Source organism: Hyla sarda, chromosome 3, assembly GCF_029499605.1.
Source record: "Hyla sarda isolate aHylSar1 chromosome 3, aHylSar1.hap1, whole genome shotgun sequence".
Classification (NCBI taxonomy): domain Eukaryota; kingdom Metazoa; phylum Chordata; class Amphibia; order Anura; family Hylidae; genus Hyla; species Hyla sarda.
This window is the reverse complement of record NC_079191.1, coordinates 162,758,368-162,771,813: the sequence shown is the minus strand read 5'-3', so window position 1 is coordinate 162,771,813 and position 13,446 is coordinate 162,758,368. Positions and strand designations below refer to the sequence as shown.

Here is a 13,446-nt window from a genome sequence, read left to right as displayed (position 1 = left end):
ACTACTGGCCGGGCAGGACAGCTTTTCCAGGGAAAACTCTGCTAGTTGTTGCAATAAATCAAGTTTGGCTACCCAGAAGTCCAGCGGATCTTCAATGGTTGTTGGCATGGCCATGTCAAGGTGTGTCACCACCTGCTGGTTCAGGTCCTGCTCCATGTCTACCTGCTGCTGATGAGTTGCTTCACTATGCGGGTGAAGAAAGCTACTCATCAGCGACTGTAGACTCAGGCTGCTGCTGATTGAGCTGGTACTGCTCTTTCCACCCCTCCCTTCCCCAGCAGCCATGGCAGTGGAAGGTGAGCGCAGAGGGCCCCCCAAGTCAGACCTGGATGGACCATGTGGCCGATAGGCATCAGCCAACTGACTACGTAGAATCTATCTGTAGTAGGTCAGTTTGTCCTCCCTCTCAGTGGGTGTAAAAAAGGCCCCCATTTTGGGATGGTAGCGAGGGTCTAATAAGGTGGAGATCCAGAAGTCATCCCGTTGACGAATTTTGACAATTCGGGGGTCACTACGCAAGCAACTGAGCATGCATCGTGCCATTTGCGCCAGTGACTCGGAGGGACTACCTGCCTCCATCTCCACTGCATACTGCCACGGTGTGTCTGGGTCCTCTGTCTCAACTTCCTCATAACCCTCCAGCTCCTCTGGCTGCTCCTGCTCCTCCTGTCCGAAGACTAGAAACACTGGCCATCTCATCCAACCTAAACTGTGCTCTGCTCTGCCCCTCATCATCCTCCTAATCCAGTTCAGCCCCCACAGAGCTCATGTAGCCTTGAGATGTAGGCGCAACATCTCCATTGCCGTGACCAGCCATGGTTTCAATCATTTGTTGTAGGAAATGTAGGAGTGGAATTAAGTTGTTCATGGCGTAATCCAGGCGACTCACAAATAATGTGGCTTCCTCAAAGGGCCTCAGTTACTGGCAGGTGTCACATATGAGCTGCCACTGGTTCACATTGAAGTTACACAGGGTAGTACTCCTATCTGCTTGGATCATCAAGAAATCTGTGATGGCTTTTCTTTGTTCGTATAGTCTGTCCAACATACAGAGGGTGGAATTCCAATGTGTGGTAACGTCATAAATAAGACTATGTTGTGGGATACCGTTCTGAAGCTGCAGCTTAAGTAAGGTGTGCTTGGCGGTGTACGAGTGGATGAAGTGCATGCACAGTTTCCCTGCCATTTTCAGAATGTTTTGCAAATGGGGTGAAGACTTGAGGAAGTGCTTGACAACCAGATTCAACACGTGTGCCATGCAGGGCGCATGTTTCACACTTCCTTGTCGCAGCGCGGACAAGATGTTCTTCCCGTTGTCGGTCACCATGGTTCCCATTTCCAGATTTCGTGGAGTAAGCCATACTCGGATTTCTTTCCGAATGAACTTTAGCAGTTCCTCCCCTGTGTGACTCCATTCACCAAGGCAAACCATGTGAAGAACAGCTTGACAACGCTGTACCCTACACACATGGTACGATGAAGGGCCACCGAGATTTGGACGTGCAGTGGAGGCCGAGGACACGGTGGAGAATGAGGAGGCGGCGTCGCACACTGTAACAGGACCAACTGCCTGGGAGCGAGAGCGTGGAGGAGGAAGCGGTGTGACCTGTCCAAGTTGCTGTTGTGGCTGTGCAGGAACCACATTTACCCAGTGAGCCGTAAAAGACAAGTATTGTCCCTGCCGTAGTTACAGCTCCACACGTCGCGCTGCCGTGCACTTTTGAACACACCGACAGGCTCAAGGATTGGCCCATCTTCTCTTGTACAAACTTATGCAGGGCTGGTACTGCCTTCTTCGCAAAGAAATGACGGCTTGGGACTCTCCACCTCGGCTCGGCACAAGCCATCAATTCTCTGAAAGGTGCAGAGTCCACCACCTGAAAAATGAGGCACTGCAACACCAGCAGCTTGGACAGCAGCACATTCAACTTCTGCGCCGTTGGATGAGTGGGCGCATACTGTTGTCTCTTGTACATGGCTTCACCGATGGATTGTTGGCGGAATGGCTGACTAAAAGCAGGAGAAGCAGAGTGACAGAAGGAGGGATTGACACACAGCTCCCTTCGGCTGAGGTGGTGGAGCCCTGGCTGAATGAAGGAAGGAGCGGATGGCCACTGGGTGATACACCATGCTGGACCATTACATCGGAGCCACGGTTCTCCCAGGCCGCTTTATGGTGGCGAAGCATGTGTTGACGCAGGGCCATGGTGCCGACATTGGGACCCTGGCCACGCTTCACCTTCTGCCGACAGATCTTGCATGTGGCTACGTGAACCTCCTCCAGATGCCTTGTGAAAAACTTCCACACTGCCGAGTAGCTAATTTTCCCACCCGCAATCCGCACTAATTGACTGCTACTGGCGCCGTCTCCAGGAACCCCTGTTCCACAACCTCCCGGAAAGGTAGGCTTCCGCGAAGCAGGTGGTCTCCCCTGGCCACGTTTGGCTCCTGAATTTCCACTCCTGCCACCACACTGACTGCCAACCGTGCTACCGCCTTGCTGCCTCAAGGGCAACCTGCAAATCTCTTCTCCTGATGATGATGAAGCCCCTTCTGCACCTGGCTCCCAATTGCGATCGGCTTCATCATCATCAACAGTTGTGTGCATGTCACTAATGTCCTCCTCAGGTTCCCCAACAGTGTCTGCTTCAGGACCCTGAACACTTGCAACACCGCCTCCCACATCACTCTCCGCATCACTACTTGGCCGCCTAGCGGAGCAAGCGGCGCATGTCTCCTCCCCTTCTTGTCTGTCCAGTAGCTGCTGACTAAACTCTATTAGATCGTCCTCAGTAAATAGTAGAGCTGAACCCACAGCATAAGATACTTCTTTAGGAGAGGGAACAGCAAAGGACAAAGGCAATGGGAGGACACGGACTGCTCCCAGGCCATGCCAACTGAGGGTTGTGTCTGAGGAACCCACCGACTGTTGACTAGGGGTGTCAGATGTCACTTGTGATGATGTGGATGAGCGTGTTAACCAATCCACGTCGGCAGATGGGTTGCTGGTGGAGACACGACCGGGAGCTCAGGCCTCTCACTGCGACTCCTGCTGCCACTCGCCCCAAGTCTGCTGCCATCTCTGCCTTAAGTATTTAGGCCTCTACCACTCCCCTGTGCACGTCCTGGCACTTCTCTGCCTGACATACTTAGTGCGTTTATGAGGGTATTACAATACGCTACACTACTCTTTAAACAGTATTTGTCTAGAACAGCAGCAGGTGATTACTTACAGCTGTCCTTTCACAGTATGTAGGCCCTTGACAGATTAACAGGTACTAGATGGTACAATACTTGGATGTACCCATGCGGTATGCACTGCTGAGGGAAGTAATATGCCTAACTATATGCAGAAAAACTCTGTATTTTTGTAAAACACCAGTCGGTGGATACTATTGTTTGGATTTTGACGGTATGGAGCACCTTGACAGCTTAGCAGGTACTAGATGGTACAATACTTGGATGTACCTATGCGGTATGCACTGATGAGGGCAGTAATATGCCTAACTATTAGCAGAAAAAATCTGTATTTTTGTAAAACACCAGCCGGTGGATACTATTGTTTTGACTTTGACGGTATGGAGCACTTTGACAGCTTAACAGGTACTAAATGGTAAAGTACTTGGATGTACCTATGCGGTATGCACTGATGAGGGCAGTAATATGCCTAACTATACGCAGAAAAATCTCTGTATTTTTGTAAAACACCAGCCGGTGGATACTATTGTTTGGACTTTGATGGTATGGAGCACCTTGACAGCTTAACAGGTACTAAATGGTACAATACTTTGATGTACCTATGCGGTATGCACTGATGAGGGCAGTTATATATGCATAACTATACGCAGGAAAAACTATTTTTTTAAAAACAGCCGGTGAATAGTATTGTTTGGACTTGCACAGTATGTAGCCCCTTGACAGATTAACAGGTACAAAATGGTACAAATGCACTACAGTCCGCTGAACAATCACATATTTCTGAACAGCAGCAGGACCCAACAGGGCAGCACCACAAAAAAAATACAGGGATTAAACCCTAAATTGCACTCTGTCACACAATTCTGAGCAGCAGAAGATTTGTGGAGCAAATAAAAATAAACTCAATTGGGCTGAAAAATGAGGAGATAAGATGCTTCAAAAAGTTCAGGCAGCTTGGAGATCTGTATGAGGCAGCTGACAGCTATCTGCCCCTCTCTGCTGCAATGCTCAATAACGTGAATAGGAGGTTTAGCTATCAATAATCCTTCTCGGAGTAACAGCACAGCACTCTGCACTCCTGTCTTTCCCTAATGCTGATGTGACTAGCAGTTTCAGTGTAACGCTGTGGTATGAGCTATTCACACACACGCAGTCCCGTCCTCTCCATCTGAGTGCATAGATGAAATGAAGAGAGGCAAGATGGCCGCCGATTATAAAGGGGCTGTGACATCACAGGGGTCAGTGAACACTGATAGGCTGCATCTCACATGTGGTTCAGGGCAGTGGCGTTGCGACCCGGGTGCGGGGGGTGCGGCCCGCACCGGGTGACACCAACCTAATGGGGTGACACCAAGACGCTCCGCAGCACCCACACCCCCTCCCCAGCTACACTGACACCCCCCTATGTGCCCGACCGGCCTCCCATCTGTCAGCACCCCCCCCCCCCCCCGCCTGAGCTGTGTGTGCGGTGCGCCCGTCCGTTAGAAACCCCCCCCCCTTTCAGTGCGCCCGTCCGTCATCACGCCCCCCCCCTCTCACCTTCACCAGTACTGTGCCCGGCCTCCGCTCCCACGTCTGCGCCGGCCTGACGTCACACCGCATGGCCGCGCAGGGGGACGTCAGTTACGTCACTCGCATTGCGCCCGGTGAGAAGGAGCGCTGCGCTGGATGGGTGAGTGTGTCTGTCTGTCTCTATCTATGTTTGTGTGTGTGACTGTGTATTTGTGTGACTCTGTGTGTGTGTGTGTGTGTGTGTGTGTGTGACTCTGTGTGTGTGTGTGTGTGACTCTGTGTGTGTGTGTGTGACTCTGTGTGTGTGTGTGTGTGACTCTGTGTGTGTGTGTGACTCTGTGTGTGTGTGTGTGTGTGTGACTCTGTGTGTGACTCTGTGTGTGTGTGTGTGTGTGACTCTGTGTGTGACTCTGTGTGTCTGTCTGTGAGTGTGTGTCTCTCTGACTGTGTGTTTGTGTGTGTGTCTCTCTGTGTTGTATGTGTTTTTTGTGTGTGTGTGTGTGTGTGTGTGTGTGTGTGTGGGGAGACTTTGACGCATTGTGGGGAACCTGCAAGGGAACCTGCGGCCTAATGTGGGGAGTCTATGCTACCTAATGTGCGGAGTCTATGCTACCTAATGTGCGGAGTCTATGCTACCTAATGTGGGGAGTCTATGCTAGCTAATGTGGGGAATCTGTGCTACCGAATGTGGGGAAACTGCTACCTAATGTGGGGAATCTGTGCTACCTAATGTGGGGAAATTGCTACCTAATGTGGGGTAACTGGTACATACCTAATGTGGGGAAACTGGTACCAAATGTGGGGAATCTATGCTGCCTAATGTGGGGAAAAGATGCTACCTAATGTGGGGAAACTGCTACCTACCTAATGTGGGGGAACTGCTGCCTACCTAATGTTCCCCCCTGGCAGTAGCACCCTCTTAATCCGCCAGCAACTACCCCCCCCCCCAGCAGCAGCACCTCCATCAGCAGATCCTGATGGAGGATGATGGCGGTGCTCCTGCCAGGAGGATGATCCTGCCGATGGATGATGGGGGTGATACTGCCAGGGGGGATGGCCAGTAGCACCCTCATCATCCTTCAGCAACACCCCCCCAGTAGTAGCACCCCCATCATCCACTAGCAACACCACCAATACCCCCCTCCCGTGGTAATAGCATCAGCTAACGGATGTTGAGGGGTGTTACTGCGGTTGTGGTATTATATTCAGAGGGTGCACTGTATGGCAACGTTATATTCAGAGGGCGCAGTTTGTGGTAGTATTATATTCAGAGGGCACAGTGGGTGGTAGTATAATATTCAGAGGGCGCAGTTTGTGGTAGTATTATTAGAGATGAACGAACTTACAGTAAATTCAATTCGTCACAAACTTCTCGGCTCAGCAGTTGATGACTTATCCTGCGTAAATTAGTTCAGCCTTCAGGTGCTCCGGTGGGCTGGAAAAGGTGGATACATTCATAGGAAAAATTCTCCTAGGATAAAATCCACCTTTTCCAGCCCACGGGAGCACCTGAAAGCTGAACTACTTTATGCAGGAAAAGCCATCAACTGCCGAGCCGAGAAGTTTGTGACGAGTTGAATTTACTGTAGTTTGCTCATCTCTAAGTATTATATTCAGAGGGCGCAGTGGGTGGTAGTAATATATTCAGAGTGTACAGTATATGTTGGTATTATATTCAGAGGGTACAGTATGTGATAGTATTATATTCAGAGTGTACAGTATGTGTTGGTATTATATTCAGAGTGTACAGTATATGTTGGTATTATATTCAGAGGGTACAGTATGTGATAGTATTATATTCAGAGGTACAGTATGTGGCAGATTTATATTCAGAGTGTACAGTATGTGATGGTATTATATTCAGAATGTACAGTGTGTGGTAGTATTATATTCAGTGGGTATGGTGTATGGAAGGTTTATAATCAAAGAGTATAGTGTATAGTAGTATTATATTTAGAGGATACAGTGTCTGGCAGGTTTATAATAATACTTGTTTTCATATAGAGGAAGAGAATGCGCTGACATAGTGAGGAGACGTCTGGGCGTCACATTCTACAGACAGAAGTTTTAGCTGGACCAGGCGGTATGTACCATCTGAATTAGATAAGGGAAGACTATAGAGAAGACGTCACCTGTAGTCACTGATATCATTGTGTATTCTCCTCACTATAGAGAAGACGTCACCTGTAATCACTGATATCATTGTACATTCTCCTCACTATGTCCTATCAGAGCTGTAGTCGCTTGTCAGTTCTACAGTTATGGTCAGTGAAACTACAACTCCCAGCATAACCTCACCACTGCTCAAAGGGGTACTCTACTGGAAAACATTTTTTTTTTTTAATCAACTGGTGCTACAAAGTTAAACAGATTTGTAAATTACTTCTATTTAAAAATCTTAATCCTTCCAGTACTTATTAGCTGCTGTATAAGCGATTCACAGGAAGTTATTTTCTTTTTTAATTTCTTTTCTGTCTTACCACAGTGCTCTGTGCTGACACCTTTGTCCATGTCAAGAACTGTCCATAGTAGGAGCAAATCCCCATAGCAAACCTATCCTGCTCTGGACAGTTCCTGACATGGACAGAGGTGTCAGCAAATAGCACTGTGGTCAGATTGGAAAGAACTACACAACTTCCTGTGGAGCATACACGAGCTTATAAGTACTGTAAGTATTAAGATTTTAAATAGAAGTAATTTAAAAATCTGTTTAACTTTCTGGCACCAGTTGATATAAAAGTAAATGTTTTCCAGGGAAGTACCCCTTTAAGTAATTCTGGTAGCTGTATATTTAAATGGTGAAAACTTCTTTAACACTTTCCTATTCTGTGGCAACTGGTATATCTGATTATTATACTGGAATTTCTCACAATGCGCTACAACAGTGGTGTCTGTCACAACAGGCTAAAAACTTACTGGGGGGGGGGGGAGGTATGGGGTGACATCATTTTCTACCGCACCGGGTGACACCAACCCTAGCAACGCCACTGGTTCAGGGTCAGCCCGGCTACCTTCATTCCCGCCGCTGTTTCCCACCCTCCCATAATCCCCTGCCCCATATACTCACATGTGGATCTGCCATCTTAGGTCTCCAATAGCCTGGAACGCTGTAAAATTTAGTTTAATGATGCGATTCGCGCGATAGAATCGCAGCGATATTCGTATTCATTGCAAATCAAATTTTTCATGAAATTTGTAACGAATTTGGGTTCGTCAACTTCGATTCGCTCATCTCTAGTCTTTTTCTCCCGCTACTCCCACTACAAAAATAATAGAACCCGAGATCCATCGAGACCCGTTGTTGCCCATTGTACCCTGTCACAATAACGGACGTTAAATGCAAGAAAAAAAAAAGCCTAACGTCCGTTTTTGCATGGGGCACAACGGCACGGTAAAAGTAGCCTAAATAAAGTATTTGTATATATGTACAAATGAAAGTGCTTCTTTCTCCTCTTACAAGGCTGTAACCCCGCCATACCCCTCTCACCCCTTCCCTAGCTAACTTTCCTTCTGCTCATGACTATGGTAAATCCCCCTTCAGAAGAGAGAAGACAGGTTCATTTAGATCTCTTGCAATACAGAGAGAAACACAGACAAACATTCTGAAGGCTTACTGTCTGGATTCACTGCATGATTTACTGGTCACACTGCGTTATAATGTTTTTCAGGCTGCTGCAACTTTTAAATCTTTGGTACTAAAAGATAGGGGAGAATGATCCCCTATTTTTTTGTGTTCATGCAGTAAGTGAGTGCCATCATAGAGGATCACTTTTAATAATGCTTATGCAGAAATGTAATCACATCCCTTGCACTTCATCCCACCATACCCCTTCCCTTCAATTTCTTGGTTGAACTTGATGGATGGATGGATTTTTTTTGACCATACTATGTAACTCTGGATGTGAGCCCAGGGAAAAATGTCACAGAGATGGGACCTGCAGAGATGATAGTGCCCTCCTTATGTACACATACAGAAAAGCTCATACTGAAAAGTTACCTGGAATGACTTTTATGCTATAAGTTAACTATTTACACACTGTGATAACTGACAACGTATTATACTCACGGTTTTTTGCAGTAAGACTGTGTCAGCATCTGCGAAATTACATGGAACACAGTGACACCAAACATCTAGCTCTGGCTTCCAATAAAATAACAATTTAAGTAGTCCTATGGAAAATATGTAACCCAGAAAACAGAGAACTTTCCTCCACCTCTCTGATTTGTATCCAAATATTTCCTACAAAAAGAGCAGAGAATAAAGAGCAGCAATATTGTTGGACTGGTAAGAAAATCCCAATAAACATATTAATGTAATATATACATCAGATATACAAATATGTCACAGTTATACTACACACATAGAACTTTCAATCAAACAAGGTTTTCACAGTGAATTTACTGAAAGTGTCCAAAAGGAGCTCAGACAACTTTTTGAAGTATAAAAAGAAATCAGAACTTACAGTCACTAGATACTAGAGAAGGGAGCTAAGAAGGTATTTCTCTCCTATGGTGAAGAAAATTGGCCTCTACCTAATGGATTGAATGCATTACAATTGCTGTTACTTTTATCCTGCGCTCACAAGACTATGACAATGTTCAGTTTCTATTAGAAACACCTTTAACCCCTTAAGGACGCAGGACGTAAATGTACGTCCTGGTGAGGTGGTACTTAACGCACCAGGACGTACATTTACGTCCTGTGCATAACCGCGGGCATCGGAGCGATGCCCATGTCATGCGCGGCTGATCCCGGCTGCTGATCGCAGCCAGGGACCCGCCGGCAATGGCCGATGCCCACGATCTCGCGAGCGTCCGCCATTAACCCCTCAGGTGCCGGGATCAATACAGATCCCGGCATCTGTGGCAGTGCGCCATTTGAATGAATGATCGGATCCCCCGCAGCGCTGCTGCGGGGATCCGATCATTCATAACGCCGCACGGAGGTCCCCTCTCCTTCCTCGGTCCAGCTCCCGGCGTCTCCTGCTCTGGTCTGTGATCGAGCAGACCAGAGCAGAAGATGACCGATAACACTGATCTGTTCTATGTCCTATACATAGAACAGATCAGTATTAGCAATCATGGTATTGCTATGAATAGTCCCCTATGGGGACTATTCAAGTGTAAAAAAAATTTTAAAAAAATGTAAAAGTAAAAGTAAAAAAAAAGTGAAAAATCCCCTCCCCCAATAAAAAAGTAAAACGTCCGTTTTTTCCTATTTTACCCCCAAAAAGCGTAAACATTTTTTTTATAGACATATTTGGTATCGCCGCTTGCGTAAATATCCAAACTATTAAAATAAAATGTTAATGATCCCATACGGTGAACGGCGTGAACGAAAAAAAAAAAAGTCCAAAATTCCTACTTTTTTATTAAATTTTCTTTAAAAAAAAATATTCAAAATGTATTAAAAGTTTTTTATATGCAAATGTGGTATCAAAAAAAAGTACATATCATGGCGCAAAAAATGAGCCCCCATACCGCCGCTTATACGGAAAAATAAAAAAGTTAGAGGTCATCAAAATAAAGGGATTATAAACGTACTAATTTGGTTAAAAAGTTTGTGATTTTTTTTAAGCACAACAATAATATAAAAGTATGTAATAATGGGTATCATTTTAATCGTATTGACCCTCAGAATAAAGAACACATGTCATTTTTACCATAAATTGTACGGCGTGAAAACGAAACCTTCCAAAATTAGCAAAATTGCGTTTTTCGTTTTAATTTCCCCACAAAAATAGTGTTTTTTGGTTGCGCCATACATTTTATGATATAATGAGTGATGTCATTACAAAGGACAACTGGTCACGCAAAAAACAAGCCCTCATACTAGTCTGTGGATGAAAATATAAAAGAGTTATGATTTTTAGAAGGCGAGGAGGAAAAAATGAAAACGTAAAAATTAAATTGAGTCCTTAAGGCCAAAATGGGCTGAGTCCTTAAGTGGTTAAGGGACATTTTGATTAAGTGAAATCCCACAGTGAAGACTACCAGGGCTGTAAAATAACAAATTACACCATTATAACCTCACCTGGTCCAGCACTATATTATGCCTCGATGCCTGTGTTTACTTGCCATGAGGATGTGCTCCCCTGTTCTGATGATGTTCAAAACTCACTTCAGCCTCATTGATTGACTGTATTGTGTTCAGAATGTAATCAGGGTATATAAAACTGGCTTTAAAGGGGTACTTCGGCCCTAAGATGTCTTATCTCCTATCCAAAGCATAGGGGATAAGATGCCTGCTTGAGGGGGTCCTGCCGCTGGGTACCCAATCTAGCATGCAGCATTCCCCTGTGAGCACTGCAGGAAGCACTGGAGGCTCCAAGTATTATGCCTTGTGACCACGGGGAGGGAGTATCATGACATCATGACTCCGCTCCATGTGACATCAAGCCCCGCCCCCTCAATGCATGTCCATAGTGCCACTCCTTATGTACACATACAGGACAGCTCATACTGAAAAGTTACCTGAAATAACTTGCATTGAGGGGGTGGGGCGTTACATCACACAGGGCAGAGTCGTGATGTCAAGATACTCCTCCCCGTGGTCGGGAGGCATAAGACTTCCTGCAGTGCTCACAAATAAGCTGCATGCTAGAATGCAGGGGTCTCCAGGGGATAAGATGTCTCAGGGCTGGAGTATCCCTTTAACAAGTCTGTTTACTTTAGTAAGTTAGACCTTTCAAATCAGTAAGTCTTTAACCTGTTCAGGGCCCAGGGCGTAATTTTACGCCCTGGCGCCCTGGAACTTAAGGACCCAGGGCGTAAACTTACGCTCTGGCGTTTTCCGGTCCCTGCCGCGTGCCGGGCAGAGATCGGAAGCAGATGCCTGCTGAAATGCTTCAGCAGGCATCCAGGGCAAATGCTGAGGGGGGCCATCGCCCCTGCGATCTGCGGCGATACCGGGCTGATCAGGTCTCTGGGACCCGACCGCCCGGTAATTTTGCATGATCCTGGTTGTCACAGACAGCCAGGACCATGCTGGAGTATAGGAGCGAGGTGGCAAGCCTGCCATCTCCTCCTATCCCCTGCGATTCGTCGGTTACTTCCTCCCGCCCTGCCCGGCCCCTGGAAGTCCGGAGGACGCGGAGTGCTGGAGACCGGCCCCGGTACTTACCTTGTCCCTGAAGACCCGGATCCTGGCAATGAAGACGGCGGCGGCGACAGGTGTGTTCCTCTTCAGCCGCGGTCGGGCCCTTTACAGCAATGCACGTCGCCGTAAAGCGACATGCATTGCTGTAATGGGACCCTGTATACCACAACTCCCTTGGCGTCTGGGCATGCTGGGAGTTGCAGTTTTGCAACATCTGGAGGTCCACAGTTTGGAGACCACTGTGCCCTTCCAGATGTTGCAAAACTACACATCCTCAGCATGCCCTTACTGTCCAGGCATGCTGGGAGTTGTAGTTCTGTAACATCTGGCCGTTCAGATGTTGCAGAACTACAACTCCCAGCATGCCTGGCTAAGTTTTGGCATACTGGGAGTTGTAGTTTTGCAACATCTGGAAGGGCACAGATTGGGAGCCACTGTATTAGTGGTCTGCAAACTGTAGTCCTCCAGATGTTGCAAAACTACAACTCCAAGCATGCTGGGAGTTGTACTTCGGCAACATCTGGCTCTAAAGATGTTGCCGAACTACTACTTCCAGCATGCCTGAGAATGTTTGGGTGTAGAGGTTTTGCAACAACTGGAGGCACACTGGTTGGGAAACATTGTCTGTTTCCTAACTCAGTGTTTCACAACCCATGTGCCTCCAGCTGTTGCAAAACTATAACTACCAGCATGCACTGATAGACTGTGCATGCTGGGAGTTGTTGTTTTGCAACAGATGGAGGTTCCCCCCCCCCCTCCCTCTGAATGTACAGGGTACATTCACATGGGCAGGGGGCTTACAGTGAGTATCAGGCTGTAGGTTTGCGATGCAGCAAATTTTGCGTGGCAGCTCAAACTCGCAGCGGGAAACTTACTGTAATCCCCCGCCCGTGTGACTGTACCCCAAAAACACTACACTACACTACACTAACACACAATAAAATAAAAAGTAAAAAACACTACATATACACATACCCCTACACAGCCCCCCTCCCCTCCCCAATAAAAATGAAAAACGTCTGGTACGCCACTGTTTCCAAGTGTTTCTGTGTGCTGCGCCGGCCCAAAGAGTGCCCGGCTGAAAACGACAACGCAGGCATGTCGGGTGCCACTGTCTGCACCAGCACAGCAAGTTTTGAGCAAATATCTCCTTCCATTCGGCCGGAATTGCAAGAAGTTTGAGTCTCCAGCTGTTGCAAAACAACAACTCCCAGTATTGCCGGACAGCCGTTGACTGTCCAAGCATGCTGGGAGTTTTGCAACAGTTACAGGCACCCTGTTTGGGAATCACTGGTGTAGAATACCCCTATGTCCACCCCTATGCAAATCCCTAATTCAGGCCTCAAATGCACATGGCGCTCTCACTTTGGAGCCCTGTCATATTTGAAGGCAACAGTTTAGAGCCACATATGGGGTATCGCCGTACTCGGGAGAAATTACCTAACAAATTTTGGGGGGGTTTTCCTCTTTTCACCCCTTATGAAAAGGTGAAGTTGGGGTCTACACCAGCATGTTAGAGTAAAAAAATAAATGTTTTACACTAACATGCTGGTGTTGCCCTATAATTTTCATTTTGACAAGAGGTAAAAGGGAAAAAAGCACCTCAAAATTTGTAATGCAATTTCTCCCGACTACGG

General features: G+C 46.9%; 1 protein-coding gene across 1 annotated transcript in view; it reads right to left on the bottom strand.

Moving 5' to 3' along the window:
* Positions 1-13,446, bottom strand: part of LOC130361841 (probable cation-transporting ATPase 13A4) — a 214,070-nt gene that overhangs the window by 167,411 nt on the left and 33,213 nt on the right. Inside the window, exon 2 of the mRNA XM_056565407.1 lies at positions 8,777-8,950. Coding sequence (XP_056421382.1) covers positions 8,777-8,950 — 174 coding nt within the window. The remainder of the gene's footprint in view (positions 1-8,776; positions 8,951-13,446) is intronic.